Source organism: Suillus discolor, assembly GCF_016758755.1.
Source record: "Suillus discolor strain FC423 chromosome Unknown F5147scaffold_20, whole genome shotgun sequence".
NCBI lineage: Eukaryota > Fungi > Basidiomycota > Agaricomycetes > Boletales > Suillaceae > Suillus > Suillus discolor.
Genome location: NW_024541267.1, coordinates 78,845 through 102,695, shown reverse-complemented (window position 1 = coordinate 102,695; position 23,851 = coordinate 78,845). Strand labels below are relative to the sequence as shown.

Below are 23,851 nucleotides of genomic sequence, written 5' to 3'. Positions count from 1 at the left end.
AAAGCCTTGGGTGGCGTATGTCACGAAGAAGCCGCCGACCATTTCACTGCCGCTCTCGACTGCCGTGATCCATCATCGAAATCGAACATTGATGAAATATACGAGGATTTGGTGGTGGTACGTCAACACACAGCCGAAAGGTTTTCATAACCAAGTCCCTTGTTCAGCTCTTCGGCTGGGATCTCAAATATTTGTGGTTGACTGCACACCAGAGATGTTGCGATGCACTCCTTCTGGCAGGTAAACTTCAGGATGCCGTGAGATCATACCGATACATGATGGACAGTATCGATGAAATAACGAATGCCATCTGCCTTGAATGGTTCAACGGTGAGTCTGGAGTTTGAAATGTCATGCAGGCTACAATCCTCACCTGCATTTCACTTAGCGTTTACGGAAAAATGCAGCGCGCCCCTTCTTACCGGCGGAGATGCTGCCCTCGCTGCAAGCGATTTTGACAGGGCGATTGACTTGTACTCGGCGGTGATAGACCTGGATTCTGGAACCCACGTCGTCTTCGCAAATCGCAGCAGGGCGAAGTTGGGGAAAATGCTATGGGAGGAGGCGTTTCTCGATGCGCAAAAGGTACGTGGCACCTATGATTTCGTACCCCATGTTAACTTCTGCGATGCATACATAGGCTACCGAACTCAATCCTTCATCCCACGTTGGATATGAGTTGACGCATACAGCGCTGCGTGGCGCACAACGTTACGACGAAGCCATTGAGGCATTCAAAATCATGTTGTCCAAGCTGGACGATTCTCCCGAAGCTCAGATACGAGGTAAGCCATGGGAAACTTCTGTATGATCTCGAAAATGCCTATCTCGTTCTGTAGATCTGCGTCAGCAGTATGTCTCTCCATCGGAAGCAGAAGACGCCATTCAAAGAGCAGTTTGGATGGAACTCGAATTTGCCCCGCTGCGTCTGCTTAATACCTCCAGGGGTCTTTTGTGCGATAGAGTGGCACAAATAAACGCCTTCAAAAAGAGTCCAGAGTACAACGAGCTTGTCTCATTTCCAACGAAGGATTCGAATCTTCGAGCAGAGCGCATCAAAGATGTAGTGGCAACGTACTTCCGTTGCGTCCTGCTATCACACAGGTGGGAGGAGATGGAGGCGCTACTGCACGACATCCAAGATAAAGATGTGCGCGAGTTGAATGGACTTGCCGGGATCGCAAAACTGCAGTCATTCTGCAATGTCGCCCGTGATGCTGGATATCGCTGGGCTTGGATGGACACATGTTGCATCGACAAGAAGAGCAACACCGAGCTTCAAGAATCGGTCAACTCCATGTTCGTCTGGTACCGCCATTCAGCGCTCACTATTGTCTACCTATCCGATGTACCCTCTTCGTCTGAACCCGGTGAACTGGCGAGAAGTGTTTGGAACAAACGAGGATGGACCTTTCAAGAGTTCGTCGCTCCGAAAGTTGTAATATTCTATCAGAAAGATTGGTCATTGTATCTCGACGATCGCTCTTCCAACCACAAAGAGTCCCCTGCAATCATGAAGGAGTTGCAGGATGCGACAGGAATAGATGCACGGACCTTGATATCCTTTCGTCCTGGGATGAGCGACGCTCGACAGAGACTTCAATGGGCGTCATCTCGTGTCACGACATTGCAAGAAGACGTCGCGTACTCATTGTTTGGTATCTTCGGTGTCCACCTACCTGTCATGTATGGCGAGAAGAAGCAGAACGCGCTCGGGCGACTCCTACAGGAGATCGTGGCTCGGTCGGGAGACATCACCGTCCTCGACTGGATTGGACAAGCTTCCGAGTTCAACAGCTGTCTTCCGGCCTATATTACTTCTTACGCCACTCCTCCACGCACCCTTCTATCCTTGTCCGAAGATGAGATCCAGACAACTATCTCTTCATTGCGGCAAAATCCCATGGTTGTGGAGTTTGCTTCGGAACTTTACAACCGGCTTGATAACACGAGTGCTGCTCGTTTCGCGAACTGCAGATTGCATCTGCCTTGCGTTGTATTCCGTGTCACAGAGGTCGGTCTAAGCTACGATTCATCCCAGGAGACTCGATATGAAGTCAAGGCAGACGGGCTTTGTGACCTGTTGGTCACCACTGCACAGCCGATTGTTCAATTCTCGCCGACAAGGCCCACTCAACAAACTTTTATCCTTGTCCGTCCCTGGGATCGGTCTCTCCTTGAGCTACCAGACTTTACAGATCTGCAAGACGATTCGGAGAACGAAGGGGATTATTGGACGCCGCCCTCGTCTCCATCTGACGACTTACCTAGCCGTTCTGTTGTAAAACGGGAGGTGGATGATCTAGAATCGCGAGTATTGCGGTTGGTTGTTCGCCTTGGGCAGCCTTTTGGAGCATTTTTGCTAGCGCGGCAACGTGGGGGAGAATATCAAAGGGTCGCGTCGGATCGTGATATCATTGCGCAAGTCAAAGACGTGACTTCTGTCCGAGACTTGATGGACGTCAGGCCGATAGAAATACTGTAGATGCATGTTTTTCCCCAAAGATTAGGGATCCGGGCAGTTTTCATTTCTATGTATCATACTACATGTGTATGTATCTACAGTTTCCTTTCAAAGTGACCATGGCTGCACCTCTTCGCCGTCCGATACCACTAGACTAATGCCCGATCACCTCATCACACTGACATGCATGAGTGCCCCAGTTCAACTCATGCTCCAAGTCTCGACACTTCCCAATGTACTACCCTTTGTCCTTTAGAACTCTTTGTGAGTGGGACCGCGACAAGTTGAATCATGATCCGCAAATTGCTGTCTGGCAGGCTATGCATTCAAGTCCAATCATTAGTAGCACGTCTCGAAAGCCTGAAAAAATACACCCACCCACCTCCACGATCCTATTAACAGAAGAACAGTCAAACGAAAAGAAAGAAAATCGAATAAGAAAGAAAAATCACGATGCCTGCGAAACGTAAATCCTACCTAAACGGAAGCTTGGCCTTCAATGATTGGACCGTGATTTAAGATTCCTGAACGATTTTTTCAGCAACGTCGGGGAATAGCAACCCGGAAGATGTATCCAGGTTCTAGATCGCGGAGAGGATGATGCTCGTCCGGGATAGACCCAGTCTCATCCGCATTGCTAGCATAGGTTCCGGCCTATATCACTTCTTATGCCACTCCTCCGGGTGCCCTTCCATCTTTATCCGAAGATCAGATTCAGACAACCATCTCTTCCCTGCGACAAAATCCCATGGTTGTGGATTTGGCTTCGGAACTTTACGACCGGCTTGATAACACGAGCGCTGCTCGTTTCTCGAACTGCAGACTGCATCTGCCTTGCATGATATTCCGTGTCACAAATGTCAGTCTGAGCTATAGTACATCCCAGGAGACTCGATCTGAAGTCAAGGCAGACGGGCTTGAAGACCTGCTGATCACCACCAAAAACCCGATCGTCCAGTTCTTGCGGACAAGGCCCTCTCAGCAAACCTTCATGCTCGTCCGTCCCTGGGATCGGTCTCTCCTCGAGTTATCAGACTTTGTAGATCTTCAAGACAATACAGAGATCGAAGAGGATGATTGGATGCCGCCTTCTCCGTCGGATGACTCACCTAGTCATTCTCTTGTCAAACAGGGGGTGGATGATCCAGAATTGCGGGCATTACGGTTACTTGTTCGTCTTGGGCAGCCTTTTGGCGCATTTTTACTAGTGCGGCAGCGCGGCGGAGAACACAAGAGGGTCGCGTCGGATCGTGATATCATTGCGCAAGTCAAAGATGTGGTTTCTGTTCAGGACTTGATGGACGTCAGGACGATAGAAATACTGTAGATTCATTTTGCTCCTGAGATTGGGGATCCGAGTGGTTTTCATTGGCATTTCGTATACATCATACTGTGTATTGGACTACAGTTTCCTTTTAGAGCAGACTATGGAGACCTATTTGTACAAATTCTCCGTCTGATACCATTAGACACATGCAGGTCAGAGAAAAGAAACCTCACAAACTTTCTGACAGAGGGTGCATTAGATTTCTAACGTTCAACCAATTGATAAAAGCCCCCTGGGGATGCATGGAGGCATGACCATATCAACTGACTGTTATTATAGTTACTACGTCAGTAAGTCATGAAGCTTGCTCCGCACCTCCATTCACCACAATCCACGGGGTCTCGCATGAACACCTGACGTATTTCCGATCTTGAAAAGTATATGGGATGTAAATATGATTATGACGTCCAGACTCTGCTCTTCGGATGTAGACGTGCAGGGTGCGATAGTTCCGGGCGATCTCCTTGGGCTTTTTGCCCTGCCAAGTGACTCGGACTCAGATTTCCCGACTAACGACCGAGTTTCCAGTGGTCGCTCCTCGGAATCCTGAATCCGTCGGGCCCGGCCGGACCTCCCAGCTCAATAACCATGACATCATTTTATTAGCTGTTGCACGGTGACCCTCTGGAAAATAGGTTTCAGTGTGCCATGTTCAAGTTTAGACGAAACCCACTTGGAAGTTCCGACCTGGATATGAATCATATTCATTATCGATACTGATTCTGTCAAGTCCCCAATATCATCAGTTACCAGTAAGCGGACACCAAGTCACTCAGCTGGTGATCACATAACAGTCCGTGACAGATGCTGCCCAAATTCAAAATCGATACACTCATAAATGTCTCGGGATATACATCGCATCTGTCCATACATGGAACTTTCTGACCGTGTTTCAGGTGTAATAATAAGCGCTGTTGCTAGGTTCTTGCACGCAGTCGTTCACGTTCTTTCGCGTCACATCCGAGGAGGTCTCCGATCTAGTACAGTATCCGATCTGGGGAAAAATATCGCGTGTAAGTATGACGTCTGGATTCTGCTCTTCGGATGTGGACGTGCGGGGTATGATAGATCCGGATGCCCTGCTGGGTGCCGGTGATCAACGACCAAGTCCTGAGTGCTAAGCGGCTATACATCCCCGTCGGCATCGGCGTTGAAATCGGGGTTCAAGCGTTACTCCGACTCGGTGACCTTCGTCCTGTAGTCGGGGATCGATATTATTAGCAGTTATCGTGGTCGTTGTCGTCGCTGCATAACGGGCACTCCATAATTAGGTCAAATCCCAGCCGCAGCTATGCTCAGAAAATATCAACAACACCGTATCAACTTCCAACCCAGATATGAAATCATTTAGATGTAAGGCGCTTGATGGCAACTAGATAAAACGGACTTACTTGGCTGTTTATAGGATGTGTTATTGCAAGTACCGCGGTGATAGCAAGGTGATAGATATGCGCTGTCTTACCGGCGCTTTGTATCGCTGTTGTTGCGCGCTACGATAGCTAGCTTCAGCTTCAACAATCTTAGTTCTGTATTCTCATCTTCAAATCCATCCACACATTGGTATTATTCAGGATCCCAAGCGTCATCTGTTGACATTGCATGATGATGACATCAGGAGTTTCCGATCTGATGGAGGGTGACACCGGTGAACCGGTGACCAATGGTGGTGGATGTAAAGAGCAAGCTACTTACGGATAGTATGCTAGTGAGAGAAGGACGGAATATCACATTAGTAGAAGTATGAGGCGCCACACGTAACTGTGGTAAAAGTATGAGGCGCCACCGTTGTAGAAGCGTGGAAGATCACACTGGCAAGAAGTATAACACGCCACCGTTGTAGAAGTGTAGAACGTAACTACGGTAGAAGTAGAACCCCACCTGGTTGTTGATGATATGACGTGCGGAGTGTGGCATCCTCGCTGGCCTTGTCAAGGACGTTGGACTGAATCGGAATCAAAAAGATAATTGTGGGTGGGTCCAAGTTGAGTAGTCTGAATTGAGAGATGTGTTTGCGACGCACCGGAAGTAAATTGCAACGGTTGGCGAGCTGTGTCGTCAGGATCCAAGTATAGGTAGTACCCGAACCAGGCGTGCACTAGAACATGGAGTACTAGCGCGTCCCACCCAACTTGCTGATAAAGCGGTACCGAAAGGTAGCCTACGATGGCCACAACGGTCCAAGGCATGCAAGCAATTCAAATTTCGAAGCCATGGTCTATTTCTATTTTTGAATGGATACAGAGTGATGAAACTTTGAATGAGAAGGTTTTGGTTTCGGTCGTGTTCGGGAGATCAATATTGTGGGCATTGTGAGCCGTTGGGAGGTGTGGGTGACTCGTTGTGGTGCATGCGGTGATCCTGAAATAGAAACCAATGGCAATTTAATAAGAATGAAGGTGAGGTGTTAGAGCAGTACATGGGTAATTACCCATGTGCAGCGGGCCAACGTTGAGGCCTGAGGCTTGGAGTGTCAAAATAAATGCTTGGATTCAGGGTTCTGGTGGTCTGGAGTGGTCTGGTGGTCTGGCCAAGTGGTCTGGTTGTGGCTTGGCCAGTGGCCCACCACGGATCAAATCACGGGATCATCCGTTTCCGTGCATGCCCGATAGGCTTGAAAGAAGAAAAGTTATAGTTTATGGGATGTTCAAATACTATTTTACTATGAGCGAGGTTGACGACAGCTGCGACGATCCTTCAACTTGTAGACCTTCTCTACCTCGCATGAAATCTTGTTTAAAATCTCCTTCGCATTCTGGCTCTGCCACCCCCGTAGAATCTGACACGGACGATGGCACTTGCAAGAAACATGTCGCATTTGGAACTGAACAAGTCTTTCAAGCTGATGAGTGGGATAGAACACCCACTGAAATCTCACAACGTCTCTCATACGAGTCAGTCACACGACTTTGTTAATTTCATATACTGACCTTTGGGGGTTTATAGGGACGTACTTGAGCTCAAGATGATTCAACGTTCCCTGCCTCGTGCCCAGCAGAGTCACGACCCACTTTCATCTAGGCCTTACTCTGGCGTATTTCTTCGCAACGTACCAATCCCACTCCTCCCACTAAATCCAACAACAGTATCGGCTTCACCGGCTTCACCACCACCAACAACAGGTTATCCAGCGCTCGACCTTCACCCAAATTCAATCTTATTCGCGTCCCCGTCAAAGCAACGCTGTAGACCGATCCAATCAGCAGAGCTTAAACCACATAACATACCAGTCCCACCTCCTCCTCTCCCTCCATCACGCACAACTCCCTCTCCTCTCCCCATAATAAAGAGTAACCTCCCTCCCCGAAAACGCTTTGCTTTCATCCCTCTTTTGGACAGCACAACTGCTGGTTCAACCCAGGACCCCTTCTCAGAACCAGAATCATGCTATAACTCAGACACAGACTGCTCCCTCTTCGCATCAGATACTGAATTCTCCACTCCCTCTCTCACAACTGCCTCTCTCGCCTCAAGTAGCCCACCAGGGTCTCCTGCCAATAGCAATACTACCAGTCCAAACCTGGAATGCGACTATCCAGAAGAAGCCTTTATCCTGAACTCGGACGTGGATGATGCTCCTGCTGAGCATTCCTATTATCCCCATATGCACAACTCTATGCGTGAACCTACGCGCGATAAATCGATGCCTGCCTCTGCCGGCCCAATATCAAATTTCTACCCACGCCGCGCATCATCAGTGCCCTCTCCGATAGACTTAGGAACGATGGAGGTCAAGCCGTTGGATGCACCGATGAAGCCCATGGGTCCACCAAGGAAGAGATTCACGATCCCTATCGTAGCGCTCGCCGAGTCTCCGTCTTCATCTTTAGGAATGGGCGGATGCGAGTACCCCCACTTGTGGGCTGGGAGTGATGGACAAGGAAATAGCCTAGGGCAGGGGAATGGACAGAGACAAAAGAGCCCTTCGCGTTGTCAGTGAGTCGAGCTATCAAGGACCTTGGATCTCCCTTATCTCCCCGCGCCTAGGAGGTAAAGCGGAGCACGCTCGGATTGCCCCTCACGTTGATCGTTCTTAGGGCCGTCGTATCTCTTATTGCTTGGACTAGGACTCCCTTTTCCTTTTCTCTTTCTCTCTATACTGGACATTGGATTCCTGCGCTTGTTACATTAATCGAGTACAACGACGTTCCCTTGATCGTTTATTCCATCTATTACTATACACAGCGGACGTTCATTCCGTAGCCACCTAGCCACCGCCTCATTCCTTCCCTCATATATTTATAGCTCGGACCCCAAGCTCCAACACATCCCCAGCATAGTACGCGCACCCTCACGCTCCGTCGACGCATGTATCATATCATACCTCACTTCAACTCGTCTTATGGTTGGCTATATACATACATACATACATCGTATTTGCTTAGACTTTCCTTGCCTTTTTTCTTATTTGATTTATTTGAGTGGAATATCGGTTTTGGCGACGCCGCAGCAAGAACTTGAAGGTGCTGTGAACGTTGCATGAACCATGTTTAAAGGTTGGACTTGGGTAGTACAAGACTTGCAACGCAGTAAGTACTACAACACCTTCCCACCCGATCGAATCCAACACTATCTCTTCATAACCAAACTAAGCCGAAAAACCGCCCGCCGTGGTCACTCAGACAAAACAGCATTCACAATCCGCACGTTTGATTTCTCCACCGTCGCATTCACGGGAGCCCTGACGAGTACCGCGTGAGGGTGGTCATGGATAGAATGGATCGGATGGCTTACCTGTGGCTTGTACTCTGAGGCGTGGGGAATGTTGGAATCACTGCGTAGCTTGATGCTATCGTCCTATGCAAAAGTGTGAGTAAATGTCGGCGTGAGGAGGGGAGGGGTGTCGTACATGACACAAGTCGCTACAGTTCCCCGTCAGTGAGCACCAAAAAAAGATCGAATCTCGATATGGACGTACCAGGCCAAGCAAAGAACAAATTCATGACATCTTATATCACCCCATCAATCAATCAACATCGCCTCAGGACACGTGGTCGCCACTCACAATTGAGGTTCAGCCAAGAAAAGATCTAGACATACTTCAGCACAAGCACGACACGACAAAGAAAAGAACGCACGGCCGGAAGGACACTAGCAAAAAACACGATGAAATACAGGATGATGCCTTGGGTACGGATGATCGTGACGAGAGACAATGACGAGGAGCGCCAATAGCCGAAGATCGCCAGTTTCAAGAGTACAAAGTCTAGTATCGTAGCTGTCATGAATCTTAAGTACTGTGCTTTGATACGAGACCAGCCGGGACTCACTGTACAGGGACGTAGCAGCTGAATATCTGGGATTCACAATCATGAATCCGCAGAATTCGGAAGTTGGAGGTGATGATGAGATTTTTGTTTCTTTTGAGTCTGTTTTTGTGGAGGGGTGAGAGGTCAGGTTGCTGGCGTGTATACGGATGTGGGATGCATACTAAGAATCATCATGAACCAGTGTCCTACAATTATGAGCCCCATGAACAGACAGACAAAACGGTTGGTCTTCCAAACAGTCCATCTTGAACGTGGTATGAGACCAGGTAACCACCAAGAACAGGAGGGAGACTCACGTCCGGATGACAAGGTTCATGGATGTACAAACCACAACGATATTACACGAGAACTGGGACGAATATCAAAAGAAGGAAGTCATATGACAAGCGAACGCCCTACCGCCAGGAATTTCAACACGTCTGCAATGGTTGACAAGTGTAAGGGAAACGAATGCAGTGGTTGCTCTGATGCTTACAATAGCAGTCCATATGGGACGGGATGGCGACGCTGGTCACGGAGCTGAAACTGGATGAGTACTAGCACCGAGTATTGTCGTAGACACACTGACGAGAGTATAAGAGTCACGAGAAAGCACGTCCGACCGATCAAATAGGGAACCTGAAGAAACGCGTCAAACTCAATCATAGACGACACGATAAATGTACTCACCATTCGCCATCGAAATGGAAGCTGGCGACGAAGTAGAGCACTTTCAACCTGGCAGGAATTTATGTAACTCCATCTTTCGATATATCGATCTCTGTGTGAGCTTCAGTGGAGGCATGAAGGAGAAACACACCCGTATAATCCTAGCATGACAAATGTAATATCGACGAGAACTGCGCTCCAGTCCTCGATCACTTGTGAATCTTGCCAGTTGACCATATCGGGAGGCGCAACGAACAGGAAAGGTTTTCACTTAAGGCCCCGAACACACTCAACGCTGTTGTCGGAAGGGAGGATGGCGTGAGATGATAACGATTGGAAAGCTTGATGAGTCTTGATATATGTCCCGGCATCACCCATTGAAACAGCTTTTCAGTCTCAAGGGTCCATGGGAAGTAACGATGAGTGGGGCCTTTGAAAAGTTGCAAAGTTCCCTGAAAAAAATACCAGTTTGGGGGTCACATGCACACATGTTGGTGCGTTTAGTGTGAACTTTGCTGTCCCTGTTGTCACGTTAGTCATGAGCGCTCTGAGCTCAAACATCATGACAAAGGATTCGAGAGACGTGCCACAGAGCATCTAGAAGACTTCAATTGTTAAGTTGGTGATTTGTATCTGACGACACATGGACAGATCAGACTTCAAAGTATGGGCAATTAATTGCAATGGCCCCTGCGAGAGAGAAACGAGCCTCGGTCTGGGTGGAAAGACTGAACGCGAACTAGATGCCGGCGGCCTACACTACCATCAACGACACCGTGACTTATAAGAAGTTTTAATGCTTAGTCAACACACACTTTCCATTCGCTTTTCCAAAGTGCAATGACACGGACTCCGGGATGAAGCATTAGAACGCCCTTTTGTCGCAGTTTTGAAGTAGGCAGAGTCCAGACCTGGATAGGCTCTTTCGTACATCATTCCAATTGCCTACATGTTCCATGCATACTAGTGCATCCAATCAATGCGCCAGACTTCAATTCCCGCATGCGATTGACGCTCACAACTTGCAACCTAACTTGTCAAAGGACCATTCAATTGCAGGGCCATCTGACACTCGCCCGATGCAGGTCAAACTAGTGACACATCGGGGGTTTCAACATTTTATCTCTTGCAAGATTTCAATCAAAAGCAGATCTGGACCTGGCAGCTGGCTGGACCATTCCACACCTAGCCTAGAGCGTTTCAGAGCACTCTGGATTACCTTTCGAATGTAATTTCACTGGCGGCAAAAGGTGATGAAATCATGATGTCAGTTTCCCCGCTGTGTCATCACTGGTGCCGTTAAAGGTCGAATAAGTTCATATCAACTTGGGAGCGGTTAGGCTACGATCATATTCAACCGGAAGAGGCTTGACACTTCTACTAGTCCTACCACGGCACAGGGTCCTGTATTACTCGGCTACCGACATACAAAACTGCGAGCTAACAGCACCAGGGCGCTTCAAATCTCTCTCATTCACAGCAATGTCAAAACTTCCCCTGCTTGGTTCAGTCGACTGCAGTTCCCGCTACGATGCCGCCCCTAGCGGAAGCACCGATGACGGTTTGACTTTGCCTCTAGATGACATTGATAGACCAATTGTGGAGAAGAGGCTTCTCCGTAAGTTAGACCTTCGGGTAGCCTTTCTAGTTCTGGTTTACATTATGAACATCGTGAGTCGTCAGCGCACTTATTGTCTCGTGACTGCCTAAAACGCCTGCGCAGATGGACCGTACTAATATAGCGTAAGTGGGCCTTCGAAAACATCTGGGATAAAATGGCTTAACCACCTACAAGTGCAGCGAGGCTGCGTGACTTCGAAGAGGACCTTGGAATGACGGGGAATCAATTTAATACACTCACCAGCATCCTTTTTGTGGGGTATCTATTCACGCAGGCTCCTTCGTATGTACTAACACCTTGTCGTCCTGCGGCATATCTAATAATTTGCAAGCAACATGATCTTACACCACATGAAAAGGCCATCATTATACCTCTCGGGCTGTATGATAACATGGGCTGCTATTACCATGTGTATGAGTACGTCACACGACTTTCACTTGATCGACATTGGCTGATGAGGGATCATGAAAGGTGCGGTACAAACGTTGGTATCTAGACCTCTTAATGCTGTCCACTGTTAACGCTACTCTAGATATCATGCCGCTCTTATTTTGCGCTTCTTTATTGGATTTGTAGAGGCGGCATTCTTTCCCGGAGCTGTATTTCTTCTTTCACGATGGTATAATATCCCAATACATCTCAACAGCATGTACTGAATTTCCTCTAGGTACAAGCGCGATGAACTAGGGTTACGCACAGCATTTCTTTATTGCGGCCTCTCCGTCAGTTATGCTTTTAGTGCTCTTATTGCGTCAGGAATTTTAGCAAGCCTAGACGGTGTATTAGGTTTTACGGCTTGGAGGTCTGAGCTGAAATGCGCGTGCTTTTCAAAAAGTAAATTTGTCCTGACTTTTCTGCTGCAGGTGGCTCTTCTTCGTGGAGGGCGCTTTGACCATCGCCACTGCAGTGTGTGCAATCTGGATTTTACCCGATTTTCCTTCAACGCCGAGCGTCTGGCTTTTGCCCGATGAACAGATACTGGCCAAACAACGGATGGAAGAAGAAGTTGTGGCTAAAATTGTGCACGAAGGCAAGCCTGAAGAGAACTCCTCTGGCCTTGCCGAGGCTCTTATGGATTGGAGGGTATGGTGGCTTGGTGTTACTCTTAATTTGGTCGATTCCTCGGCATCATTCGCCTATTTTTTTCCGACACTATCCGCTACAATGGGTTACAGCACGACGACAAGCCTCTTTCTCTGCGCACCTCCGTGGATTTTGGGGACTGCGACCTCGTTTGTCGTGGCCAGGTCAGTATTTACCTCACATAGGTCCGATAGGTGAATTGACAATAGTGAATCAAGGCATTCCGACATAACTGGTGATCGCTTCTGGCATATTGCCGGCCCTCTACTCGTCGGCATGGCTGGGTTTATCATTGCAATTTCTACAATGAATACGGGCATGCGATATCTGTCACTGTGGGAAGCCTTTCTTTCCTCCTTCTGTGATTACACAGGTTCACGTGCTCCACGCAGATTCCTCATGGCTCAGAGTCCAGTGGCCTTTGCTGTCTCTTTGACCTGGGCCATGAATACCTTTTCCCAATCACAGTCTAAACGCGCTGCAGCCATTGCACTAATAAACACCATGGCATCAGCTGGCAACGTTACTTCACCGTCAGTTCACAGCGACCTCGTGCTGTAGCTGGTACTGACGATGTCGCAGATACTTTTGGCCGTCCAGTTGGGGTCCTTCATACGTCAACTCGTATCTCATTTGCATCTTGGCAAGTGTCGTGTCCATTGCGATGTTCTGGGTATTTAGGGAACACCTTTCCCGGTGTAACAAAGCTGCTCAAGCCGAAGAGCAAGTTCTAGGATTACCCGAGGGCTTTAGATATCTCCTCTAGCGCATGGTTGACGACTAATAGGATCCCGTCAGTGAGAATATATAAATGTGTACCAGGGCTCACAAATAAGATATCTTATTCAGTGAGTAATAAATTAATGACGGAGAGCTCCATTGTACTTGTTTTGACTTTTATTATCGGATCGGTGTGATAATCGCGCAGAAAACTGGCTGTTGACCTGTGCATGATAACGGTATTCTTTCGCGCAGAAAGAAGACACTCACCTCTGGACAGTGGCAGACATGAACCAGCAGCTTCAGTGTTGACAATGGATCACAACGAATCACGAATGACACAGTAATCTATGGAAAGCCCAGTGCTTTGCATTAGTAAAAAGTTGTAGTTTGCTGATGCACCTCTTCTTATTCATATTTCTGCACAGCGAGTCACCCTTCAAGTACGGCATTATCAAAGTAAACATCAGAAGGTGAATGGTTCATCAGGAAACGGATGACAAGGTTCGTGGATGTACAAACTACAACGATATTACCTGAGAACTGGGAGGAATATCAAAAGAAAGAAGTCATATGACAAGCGAACGCCCTACCGCCAGAGATTTAAACACGTCTGCAATGGTTGATAGCACCGAGTATTGTCGTAGACGCACTAACGAGAGTATAAGAGTCACGAGGAAGCACGTCCGACCGATCAAATAGGGAACCTGAAGAAACGCGTCAAACTCAAATACCATACATGTGCTCACCATTCGCCATCGAAATGGAAGCTGGCGGCGAAGTAGAGCACTTTCGACCTGGCAGGAATTTATGTAACTCCATCTTTCGATATATCGATCTCTGTGAGCTTCAGTGGAGGTGGCACGTAGAAAAAACACACCCGTATAATCCTAGCATGACAAATGTGATATCGCGCTCCAGTCCTCGATCACTTGTGAATCTTGCCAATTGGCAATTGACCATATCGGGAGGCGCAACGAACAGGAGAGGGTTTTCAGTTAAGGCCCCGAACAAACTCGACGCGAAGGGAGGATGGCGTGAGATGAGAATGATTGGAAAGCTTGATATATGATATACGACCCAGCATCGATGCATCACGATTCACCCATTGGAACAGCTTTTCAGTCTCAAGGGACCATGGGAAGGAACGATGAGTGGGCCAAAAGTTGCAAAGTTGCCTGAAAAAATACCAGTTTGGGTGGACGGTCACACATGTGTTGGTGCGTTTAGTGCGAACCTGTTGTCACGCTGGTCATAAACTGACGATGAAGAGCTCAGTTTAACAATGATGACCATGTCTGATTTTTCAACTAGTCGAAGGATTCGAGAGAGGGCATGTAGAAGACTTGTTGTTAAGTTGGTAGTTTGTATCTGACGACCCATGGACAGATCAGACTTCAAAGTATGGGCAATTAATTGCAACGGCCCCTGCGAGAGAGAATGGAAAAGACTGAACGCGAACTAGATGTGGCCTTCGGTACGACCAACGACACTTTTTAAGACAAAATTAATGCTTAGTCAACACACACTTTCCATTCGCTTTTCCATATGTTCCATTATATATATATACTCAACGAGCAGGTGTAATGACACGGACTCCGGGATGAAGCGTTAGGATGCCCTTTTGTCGCAGTACTGCAGTTGGCAGACCGGTGGATCGGCTCTTTCCCTCATTCTGCCAATTGTCTGCATGTTGCATGCACAGCTATGATGCATCTAATAAATACGCCAGATTTCAATTCCCGCATGCGATTGACCTCACAACTCGCAGCCTAACTTGTCAAAGGGCTATTCAATTGCAGGTCCATCATGATCATGATCCTGACACTGGCTTGATCTGGCAGGTCAGAGTCCGTCAGACTAGTCACATCACTGGTGCTGTGAAAGGTCGAATAAGGTCATATCAACTTGGGAGCGGTTAGGCTCCGAATATGGATCCGGAAAAGGCTTGACATTTCTACCACGGCACAGGGTCCTGTATTACTCGGCTACCGACATACGAAACTGCGAGCTAACAGCATCTGGGAGCTCCAAATCTCTCTCATTCACGGGAATGTCAAATCTTCCCCTGCTTGGTTCAGTCGACTGCAGTTCCCGCTACGATGCCGCCCCTAGCGGAAGCACCGATGACGGTTTGACTTTGCCTCTAGATGACATTGATAGACCAATTGTGGAGAAGAGGCTTCTCCGTAAGTTAGACCTTCGGGTAGCCTTTCTAGTTCTGGTTTACATTATGAACATCGTGAGTCGTCAGCGCACTTACTTTTCCCGTGACTGCCTAAAACGCCTGCGCAGATGGACCGTACTAATATAGCGTAAGTGGGCTTTCGAAAACATTTAGGATAAAATGGCTTAACCACCTACAAGTGCAGCGAGACTGCGTGGCTTCGAAGAGGACCTTGGAATGACGGGGAATCAATTTAATACACTCACCAGCATCTTCTTTGTGGGGTATCTATTCACGCAGGCTCCTTCGTATGTACTAACACCTTATCGTCCTGTGGCATATCTAATCATTTGAAAGCAACATGGTCTTACACCACATGAAAAGGCCATCATTATACCTCTCGGGCTGTATGATAACATGGGCTGCTATTACCATGTGTATGAGTACGTCACACGGCTTTCACTTGATCGACATTGGCTGATGAGGGATCATGAAAGGTGCGGTACAAACGTTGGTATCTAGACCTCTTAATGCTGTCCACTGTTAACGCTACTCTAGATATCATGCCGCTCTTATTTTGCGCTTCTTTATTGGATTTGTAGAGGCGGCATTCTTTCCTGGAGCTATATTTCTTCTTTCACGATGGTATAACATTTCAATACATACTAACCGCAGGCACTGAAGTTCTTCTAGGTACAAGCGCGATGAACTAGGGTTACGCACAGCATTTCTTTTTTGTGGCACCTCCATCAGCTATGCTTTTAGTGCTCTTATTGCGTCAGGAATTTTAGCAAGCCTAGACGGTGTATTAGGTTTTACGGCTTGGAGGTCTGAGCTGAAATGCGCATACTTTCAAAAGTCAAATCGTTCTGATTTTTCCGCTGCAGGTGGCTCTTCTTTGTGGAGGGCGCTTTGACCATCGCCACTGCAGTGTGTGCAATCTGGATTTTACCCGATTTTCCTTCAACGCCGAGCGTCTGGCTTTTGCCCGATGAACAGATACTGGCCAAACAACGGATGGAGGAAGAAGTTGTGGCTAAAATTGAGCACAAAGGGAAACCCGAAGAGAACTTATCTGGTCTTGCCGAGGCTCTTATGGATTGGAGAGTATGGTGGCTTGGTGTTGCTCTTCATTTGATCATTTCCTCGATATCATTCAGCAATTTTTTTCCGACACTATCCGCTACAATGGGTTACAGCGCGACGACTAGCCTCTTTCTCTGCGCACCTCCGTGGATTTTGGGGACTGCGACCTCGTTTGTTGTGGCCAGGTCGGTGTTTATTTCACGCAGGTCCGATAGGTGAATTAACAATAGTGAATTAAGGCACTCCGACGTAACTGGTGATCGCTTCTGGCATATTGCCGGTCCTCTACTGGTCGGCATCGCTGGGTTTATCATTGCAATTTCTACAATGAATACGGGCATGCGATATCTGTCACTGTGGGAACCTTTCTTTCCTCCTGTGATTACACGGGTTCACGTGCTCCACACAGTTTCCTTATGGCTCAGAGCTCAATCGCCTATGCTGTCGCTTTGACCTGGGCCATGAATACCTTTTCCCAATCACAGTCTAAACGCGCTGCAGCCATCGCACTAATAAACACCATGGCATCAGTTGGCAACGCTACTTCACCGTCAGTTCAAAGCGACCTCGTGCTCTAGCTGGTACTGACGCCGTCACAGATACTTTTGGCCGTCCAGTTGGGGTCCTTCATACGTGAACTCGTGTCTTATTTGCATCTTGACAAGCGTCGTGTCCATTGCGATGTTCTGGGTATTTAGGGAACACCTTTCCCGGTGTAACGAAGCTGCTGAAGCCGAAGAGCAAGTTCTAGGACTACCCGAGGGTTTTAGATATCTCCTCTAACGCATGGATAGGATTCCGTTAGTGAGAATGTATAATGTATACCAGAGCACACAAATAATATATTCGGGATATCTTATTTAGTGAGTTCTAAATTGATGACGGAGAGCTCCATCGTACTTGTTTTGACTTTTGTTGTCGGATCGATGTGATAATTGCGCAGAAGGCTAACTGTTGACCGGTTCATGATAATGGTATTCTTTCGCGCAGAAAGAACACACTAACCTCCAGACAGTGGCAGACACGAATCAATTTCAGTGTTGACAATGCATCACCACGAATCATGAATGACACAGTAATCTATGGAAAGCCCACAGTGCTTTGCATCAAACAGTTGTAGTTTACTGACGCACCTCTTCTCATCCATGTTTCTGCTCAGTGAGTCGCCCTTCAAATACGGCATTATCAAAGTAAACGTCCGAAGGTAAACGGCTCGCTTGTAGTAAATATTTAAAAAGACCACGACGAAACTTGAAATAAATACAAAGGAATTTCGTGCATTCTGCAGACTAATACCCGACAAGTGTCAATCATATTGAACAACTCCCATGTTACACACTACTGTTAGTTTCCACGTGGACTCTTTCTTCGAAAGCAATTGAAGTCATAGCGGTTGCTGTATCAGAGTCGGCCACGAGCTTGGCGTGGTATTCTCGAACGCCAAGAATGAGGCGTGGTCCTAGCACAGACAGCTGCGCAATGACGAAGATTTGAGTAAAACCATAGTAAATTTGAACGTCCAGTGAAAATGCATTCTATAGAAATGATGAATCATGGTCACATGTAGAGGTTGGTGACAGGTCAGCATACCGCTATGAGCGTTGGAGAGAATAAACCAATACGGAAGCAGGCAACAGCAAAAAAGCTAGCACGTGAAGAACGTGAGTGGGCGAAGACAACCGCATTTAAATTATGAGCTCACCTCACAAAGTAACTAACGTGAGTTTGCAGCAACACCGTAAAACAATCCCCGATAATACCTCCTGACGAGTGCTGTCGCAGTTCACGGAAGTGCTTCACAGCAATCCAGACTGCGAGACACAGTGCAATGACCTCCCATACAGTGGCAAGTACCCAAGTCATGCAAGACAAAAATGGGGAATCTCCCGCATACTCAGTCAGACACAGATAGGTGCCTGAGAGAACGAATTCCTCTGGTACTTGTCAATGAGCCTGATGCACTTAAATATTTCATACATAATGAAAGCTTACCTCCTGAAGTATCCATCGTCATTATTGCGCCCATCACTACATTGGCGATTCTGGTGGCCAGAAAAATGACAACGAGAAATATCAGCACCTTTCTAGATCGCTGATACATGGCATGCAACCGAGTAATCATGATGACTTGCATGGTGTCTCAGTCAAGTCAAATCATGGAGGTGTAATGCTCACCGCCCAGTATTATATTTACAACCTCGTCCGTCCAATCAAGTGCATTGAATATGATGAGGCCTGACGTTGAATCCAGTAACTCGATTAGTTCTCAGCTTTGGGGATTCGCAGGGTCAAAAAACTCACAACTGTGGGTGTCGTTATATTGAACCAACGAGTTGTTCGAGAATGTCACTCACCCCTACATGGGAGTTCAGTCGTTCTGACGGGAATGGAAGGCATTGATGTGGAATACTCACTGCATCTGTCACCGAAATTGTTGGAACACTGACTGTATGCCGCCCGTCACAAGAAAGAAACAGAGTCTATGCGAGGAGACATACACAATATGTTGATCCTGATGGTGAGAAATGATTGATAAGCATAATACCAATGGCTTGAACGTCGAAACCTACACAGCGTGCCCTACTGCAACATAACGTGCCTTAAATATGTTCACGTCAGTACAACTTGCTAACCACACTTGAAACACAAACTACTATACATACAACAAAATACAGAACGGTCATCAGGGACCAACGCTGCCTCTGCCGTAAATTAGTTGTGTTATTTCCATATCGTTCTTTTGATGTGGGAGTGCGCTCACCCAGACCAGTTCGACCTATAAAACTGTTATCAGCGAGGTGACTGCTCCTGCAAAGGTGTCGACCTACCTCTTGTCCGAACGTAAGTCCTAAAAATCTCATGTTAGTGATCTTTTCATGCGTTATGTTGCTCACCCCAATCATACATTACCCCAGCAAAGGAGGCAACTGCAAAACCGCAGCCAAAAGTTAATCGAGTCATTACGGTCATCATGCAGCTGGCTCTGAACAAACCTATAAAATAGCTGCTAATAAGATTTCCATTGATGACTGGCCACCAACTGGGATCATTCGAGACTTGGGTCATACTATTAGAGGATGAGTGTGAGCGAGTCGGGGAACTTGGTGGATATATAACGATTGCATTCGTGCTTGATATACCACCATCCAGCGCCTAGATTGCCAAAGCAGTATTCCAAACTTTCACGATGAATTAATTAGCAAGGGAACGTGTATCCAGGCCTTATCGATGAAATCAACATGGAAGTTGTTAAATAAAGTCGCAAAGCAGCGATTAGCGCGCAGAATATTCGAACGCCGCAAAAGATCGAACTGTTCGTGATTAAGTTTGGCAACGTGCCACCATGGCTAGCTGGTGTGATCTTCGAAATACAGCATCTAGAGGGATTATGAAATCACTCCATTGTTCTAACACAGGCTTGAACAGCACTCACTGAGGTTGCCATCATAACAGACATTAATTTTCTCTCAAGGTTAGTAAAGTTTTTTTTTAATCTTGTTTGAATCCGCTCTGATTATCAGTAAAACCTTTTTTCTGATTCATGTGCACACTGATTAGTACAAATACGACCAAAAGTACATGCGTCGTACCTGATTCCTTGTCATAAAACACGATCGAGGTATGTGGCGATGAGGGCAGTCGTACAAAGAAAGTGGGAGGATGTACAAAGAAGGGAAGAAAGGGGCACTTGTACAAAAGAGGAGGGACCTGGGAGTTGCTGTACGAGGAAAAAACGATCAGTGACTTAGACAGGAACGGAGGCAGTAGGAACGAAAGCGGTGACAAAGGGGCGGTGACGGTACACGCTTGAATGCGAAGTTAATGAATGTGTGCTGATCCAGTTTGGTGGTTCACGGAATGGGATGGATGCACGGGTAGATAAAAGATCAATCTCGTCGATGAGTTTGAGGAGCGAATAGCTGGTTGGGAGAGGGATAATCAGAGATAAATCTGCCATTTGTTGAAGGAAGAATTTCCTCCATCCGTGAAGAACTGTTCCAAGGTGACGTAGAGACCGGTACTGATAAGATCAAAAAAATAGTGAGTGTGAACGGCACGTTTCATGGCACGAGCGAGAGTGACGGTGGTTGCTTGAAACGGAGAACGAAGGAGTGTGCATGATCATGCACAATGGCGAACAAGCGAGTGTGTGCATCCTAATCCTAATAAATACAGAATGAAATATGGGTCGTCAGCAGATACAAGGTGAGATACATGCGATACATGCCTAAGTTGATAATTGGCAAACGAAAAAGACAGGTCAGGAGTGAAGGAATGGGTGGGGTGGAGGCGAACAGGACGAATATAAAAAGACTAATAATTCAACAAAGTACCATAACCCGGTCAATTTTCAAAAAGGCGACGGCAAGAGAAGATTAAGAAAAAAAGCAAACATAAGTAATTATGTCTTTTTGCAGGTCACTTTTTCCTAAGTGACCTGCAAACTACGAACAAAAAAGACGTAAAGAAAAACTCGAAGACATTAAACGAAAAAGAAACAACAAATGCAGGAAAGAAAGAACTCGTCAGATGAAGTAGAAAATACTTGGGTGAGATGAGGGCGTTCCTGAAACGGCCGGCCTTGGTATGCACTTGGTCACGTGGTTGTTCGGATTGTAATGCCCGGGCCGCTTTGCTCATTTGATTATCGCAGACTCCGCGGTTTCTTATCTACTACATTGGTTATTTGTATCATGTTCTATGTAAAATCTATGGGTTTGTTTTGTTACCATTTGTCCGATTCGTCTAGTGTTTACCACGGCGGGTTTGCATTATACTGCTCGGTTACCGACCATAAAACTGCAGGCTAACACATCTAGGAGCTCCGAATCTCTCTTATTCACAGGAATGTCAAATCTTCCCCTGCTTGGTTCAGTCGACTGCAGTCCCCGCTACGATGCTACCTCTAGCGGAAGCAGTGATGACGGTCCAACTCTTCCTCTAGATAACATTGGCAGATCAACCGTGGAGAGGAGGCTTCTCCGCAAATTGGACCTTCGAGTAGCCTTCCTAGTTCTGGTTTACATTATGAACATCGTGAGTCGCGAGTACACCTACTGTTTGTAACTACCTCAAATCCCTGCGCAGATGGACCGTACTAATGTAGCGTAAGTGTTCCTTCGAAAACATCAAATGGCTTGACCACCTAGTGATCTACAAGTGCGGCGAGGCTGCGAGGCTTCGAGGAGGACCTTGGCATGACTGGGAATCAATTTAATACACTTATCAGTATCCTTTATGTAGGTTATTTGTTAACGCAGGCTCCTTCGTACGTTCCAATACCTTATCATCCTGCGGCCGCATATCTGAAAAGTGACTTGAAAGTAACATGATTTTACACCGCATGAAAAGGCCATCACTATACCTGTCGAGCTGTATGATGACATGGGCTGCCATCACCATGTGTATGAGTACGTCGCACAGCTTTCATTTGATCGACATTGGCTGACGAGGGATCATGAAAGGTGTGGTACAAACGTTGGTCTCTATTTTTTAATCCTGTCCATTGTTAATACCACTCTAGATATCGTGCGGCTGTTATCTTGCGCTTCTTTATTGGATTTGTGGAGGCGACATTCTTTCCCGGAGCTATATTCATTCTGTCACGATGGTATGATATCTCAATACATCATAACATTATGCTATACTGGAATTTCCCTAGGTACAAGCGCAATGAACTAGGGTTGCGCACGGTGTTTCTTTTTTGCGGCAACTCCATCAGTAATGCGTTTAGTGCTCTTATTGCGTCAGGAATTTTAGCAAGCTTAGACGGCGTACTAGGTTTTCCGGCTTGGAGGTCTGAGCCGAAATGCGCGTGCTTTTCAAAAAGTAAATTTGTCCTGATTTTTCTGCTGCAGGTGGCTCTTCTTCGTGGAGGGCGCTTTGACCTTCACCATCGCAGTGTTTGCAATCTGGATCTTACCCGATTTTCCTTCAACGCCGAGCCTCTGGCTTTCGCCAGAAGAACAAACACTGGCCAAGCAACGGATGGAGGAAGAAGTTGTGACTAGAATTGAGTACGAAGGCAAGCCCGAAAGGAACTTCTCTGGTCTTGCCGAGGCTCTTATGGATTGGAGGGTATGGTGGCTTGGTGTTACTCTTCATTTGATCATTTCCTCGACATCATTCACCAATTTTTTCCCAACGTTATCCGCTACAATGGGTTACAGCGCGACGACTAGCCTCTTTCTCTGCGCACCTCCGTGGATTGTGGGAACTGCAACCTCATTTGTCGTGGCCAGGTCAGTATTTACTTCAGCAGGTCCGATAGGCGAATTAACAATAGTGAATCAAGGCACTCCGACGTAACTGGTGATCGCTTCTGGCATATTGTCGGTCCTCTACTCGTTGGAATCGCTGGGTATATTATTGCAATTTCTACAATGAATACGGGCATGCGATATTTGTCACTGTGGGAACCTTTCTTTCCTCCTTCTGTGATTCCAGGGGCTTACGGGCTCCACGCAGATTCTTCATGACTCAGAGTCCAGTGGCCTATGCTGTCGCTTTGACCTGGGTCATGAATACCTTTTCCCAATCACAGTCTAAACGCGCTGCGGCCGTAGCACTAGTAAGCACAATGGCATCAACTGGCTTCGTTACTTCATCGTCAGTTCACATCAACCTCGTGCTGTAGCTGGTACTGACCCTGTCGCAGATACTTTTGGCCGTCCAGTTGGGGACCTTCATATGTGAACTCGTATCTCATCTGCATCTTGGCAGGTATCGTATCCATTGCGATGTGCTGGGTATTTAAGGAGCACCTTTCCCGGTGTAATGAAGTTGCGGAAGCCAAAGAGCAAGCTCTAGGGCTACCTGAGGGTTTTAGATATCTTCTCTAGGGTATGGTTGGCAACTGATAGTAGGATCCTGTCAGTTAAATATGGATGGATGGACCCCAGGGCACACAAATAAAATATATTATTTGGCGAGTCATAAATTGGCGATAGAGAGCTCTATCATGATGATGATGGTACTTGTTTTATGGCATCGACTTTTATGGTCGGATTGATGTGAGAATTGCGCAGAAGACTTGCTGTTGACCCGCTGATCTGTACATGATGGCGAGAATTACAGTCGCACAGAAAGAAGACACCGACCTCGAGATACCAATCAGCAACTTCAGTATCAACAATGGAATGAATCACGAATGACACAGTAGTCTGCTTAAGTACTCAGAGGAAACTTGAAGGTGTGTCCAAGAAACGAGAGAATCAAGGCGTCGCCGCCTCGGAGGACCCAGCGGCGAAGTAACTGGGACAATGGATAAGGGAAGCCTTTGTCTCTTGAGGTTGTGAAGCAGAGTCATGTTAGCGTGATGCGTACTATGCAAGATACATAGTACTCGCAGAGGGTCTGATTCGCACGCAGCGAGGTCGGAAGCAATCGTTGGCACTTCCCTAACGTAGATATTACATAGTAACTTACGGTAATCGACGTTTGATATTAAAGTTGCTTCCGGGGGCAG

General features: G+C 47.0%; 6 protein-coding genes across 6 annotated transcripts; 4 read left to right on the top strand and 2 right to left on the bottom strand.

Annotated features, from left to right (window-relative positions):
- Positions 1-6,452: 6,452 nt before the first annotated feature.
- F5147DRAFT_574588 (uncharacterized protein) lies at positions 6,453-7,728 on the top strand (the record flags this gene model as incomplete). Its single annotated transcript, XM_041431232.1, has 2 exons — positions 6,453-6,682; positions 6,735-7,728. 2 exons carry the CDS (start codon positions 6,453-6,455, stop codon positions 7,726-7,728), a joined length of 1,224 nt encoding a protein of 407 aa, XP_041294116.1.
- Positions 7,729-8,065: 337 nt separating this feature from the next.
- Positions 8,066-10,113, bottom strand: F5147DRAFT_127162 (uncharacterized protein). The gene is made up of 14 exons (XM_041428171.1): positions 9,858-10,113; positions 9,728-9,800; positions 9,627-9,676; positions 9,534-9,577; positions 9,458-9,477; positions 9,355-9,407; positions 9,220-9,302; positions 9,059-9,157; positions 8,867-9,006; positions 8,794-8,818; positions 8,707-8,736; positions 8,638-8,650; positions 8,523-8,585; positions 8,066-8,469 (listed from the first exon to the last, which is right to left on the bottom strand). The coding sequence occupies exons 1-14, from the start codon at positions 9,941-9,943 to the stop codon at positions 8,403-8,405; spliced, it is 846 nt and encodes a 281-aa protein (XP_041294115.1). The 5' UTR covers positions 9,944-10,113; the 3' UTR covers positions 8,066-8,402.
- A 795-nt stretch (positions 10,114-10,908) lies between these two features.
- On the top strand, positions 10,909-13,244 carry F5147DRAFT_836129 (MFS general substrate transporter). Its single transcript, XM_041443989.1, has 10 exons — positions 10,909-11,377; positions 11,430-11,449; positions 11,502-11,609; positions 11,659-11,744; positions 11,799-11,811; positions 11,860-11,946; positions 11,995-12,129; positions 12,191-12,574; positions 12,629-12,943; positions 12,993-13,244. The coding sequence occupies exons 1-10, from the start codon at positions 11,189-11,191 to the stop codon at positions 13,174-13,176; spliced, it is 1,521 nt and encodes a 506-aa protein (XP_041294114.1). The 5' UTR covers positions 10,909-11,188; the 3' UTR covers positions 13,177-13,244.
- An 8-nt stretch (positions 13,245-13,252) lies between these two features.
- Positions 13,253-14,402, bottom strand: F5147DRAFT_127151 (uncharacterized protein). The gene is made up of 5 exons (XM_041428170.1): positions 14,368-14,402; positions 14,011-14,308; positions 13,724-13,952; positions 13,401-13,673; positions 13,253-13,346 (listed from the first exon to the last, which is right to left on the bottom strand). The coding sequence occupies exons 2-4, from the start codon at positions 14,223-14,225 to the stop codon at positions 13,563-13,565; spliced, it is 555 nt and encodes a 184-aa protein (XP_041294113.1). The 5' UTR covers positions 14,226-14,308; positions 14,368-14,402; the 3' UTR covers positions 13,253-13,346; positions 13,401-13,562.
- A 781-nt stretch (positions 14,403-15,183) lies between these two features.
- F5147DRAFT_836128 (MFS general substrate transporter) lies at positions 15,184-17,216 on the top strand (the record flags this gene model as incomplete). Its single annotated transcript, XM_041443988.1, has 11 exons — positions 15,184-15,372; positions 15,426-15,445; positions 15,498-15,605; positions 15,655-15,740; positions 15,795-15,807; positions 15,856-15,942; positions 15,991-16,125; positions 16,185-16,568; positions 16,623-16,739; positions 16,793-16,933; positions 16,983-17,216. The coding sequence occupies 11 exons, from the start codon at positions 15,184-15,186 to the stop codon at positions 17,164-17,166; spliced, it is 1,464 nt and encodes a 487-aa protein (XP_041294112.1). The 3' UTR covers positions 17,167-17,216.
- A 3,904-nt stretch (positions 17,217-21,120) lies between these two features.
- Positions 21,121-23,376, top strand: F5147DRAFT_126922 (MFS general substrate transporter). Its single transcript, XM_041428169.1, has 11 exons — positions 21,121-21,420; positions 21,472-21,491; positions 21,545-21,652; positions 21,709-21,794; positions 21,849-21,861; positions 21,908-21,994; positions 22,046-22,180; positions 22,242-22,625; positions 22,679-22,795; positions 22,852-22,992; positions 23,042-23,376. The coding sequence occupies exons 1-11, from the start codon at positions 21,232-21,234 to the stop codon at positions 23,223-23,225; spliced, it is 1,464 nt and encodes a 487-aa protein (XP_041294111.1). The 5' UTR covers positions 21,121-21,231; the 3' UTR covers positions 23,226-23,376.
- Positions 23,377-23,851: the final 475 nt, after the last annotated feature.

Bases quoted from the DNA above. Each gene is read 5' to 3' on its own strand.
- F5147DRAFT_836129 (XM_041443989.1), top strand. From the start codon at position 11,189: ATGTCAAAACTTCCCCTGCTTGGTTCAGTCGACTGCAGTTCCCGCTAC. The intron at 11,450-11,501 runs GTAAGTGGGCCT...ACCACCTACAAG, and splicing joins ATGGACCGTACTAATATAGC to TGCAGCGAGGCTGCGTGACT. The intron at 12,575-12,628 runs GTCAGTATTTAC...TAGTGAATCAAG, and splicing joins ACCTCGTTTGTCGTGGCCAG to GCATTCCGACATAACTGGTG.
- F5147DRAFT_127151 (XM_041428170.1), bottom strand. From the start codon at position 14,225: ATGCATCGATGCTGGGTCGTATATCATATATCAAGCTTTCCAATCATT. The intron at 13,953-14,010 runs GTGTGTTTTTTC...ATATATCGAAAG, and splicing joins GTCATGCTAGGATTATACGG to ATGGAGTTACATAAATTCCT. The intron at 13,674-13,723 runs GTAGGGCGTTCG...TATTCCTCCCAG, and splicing joins ACGTGTTTAAATCTCTGGCG to TTCTCAGGTAATATCGTTGT.
- F5147DRAFT_127162 (XM_041428171.1), bottom strand. From the start codon at position 9,943: ATGGTCAACTGGCAAGATTCACAAGTGATCGAGGACTGGAGCGCAGTT. The intron at 9,677-9,727 runs GTGAGTACATTT...GCGTTTCTTCAG, and splicing joins TTCCATTTCGATGGCGAATG to GTTCCCTATTTGATCGGTCG. The intron at 8,470-8,522 runs GTAAGCCATCCG...GGTACTCGTCAG, and splicing joins CCTCAGAGTACAAGCCACAG to GGCTCCCGTGAATGCGACGG.
- F5147DRAFT_126922 (XM_041428169.1), top strand. From the start codon at position 21,232: ATGTCAAATCTTCCCCTGCTTGGTTCAGTCGACTGCAGTCCCCGCTAC. The intron at 21,653-21,708 runs GTACGTTCCAAT...GTGACTTGAAAG, and splicing joins TTGTTAACGCAGGCTCCTTC to TAACATGATTTTACACCGCA. The intron at 22,181-22,241 runs GTCTGAGCCGAA...TTTCTGCTGCAG, and splicing joins CTAGGTTTTCCGGCTTGGAG to GTGGCTCTTCTTCGTGGAGG.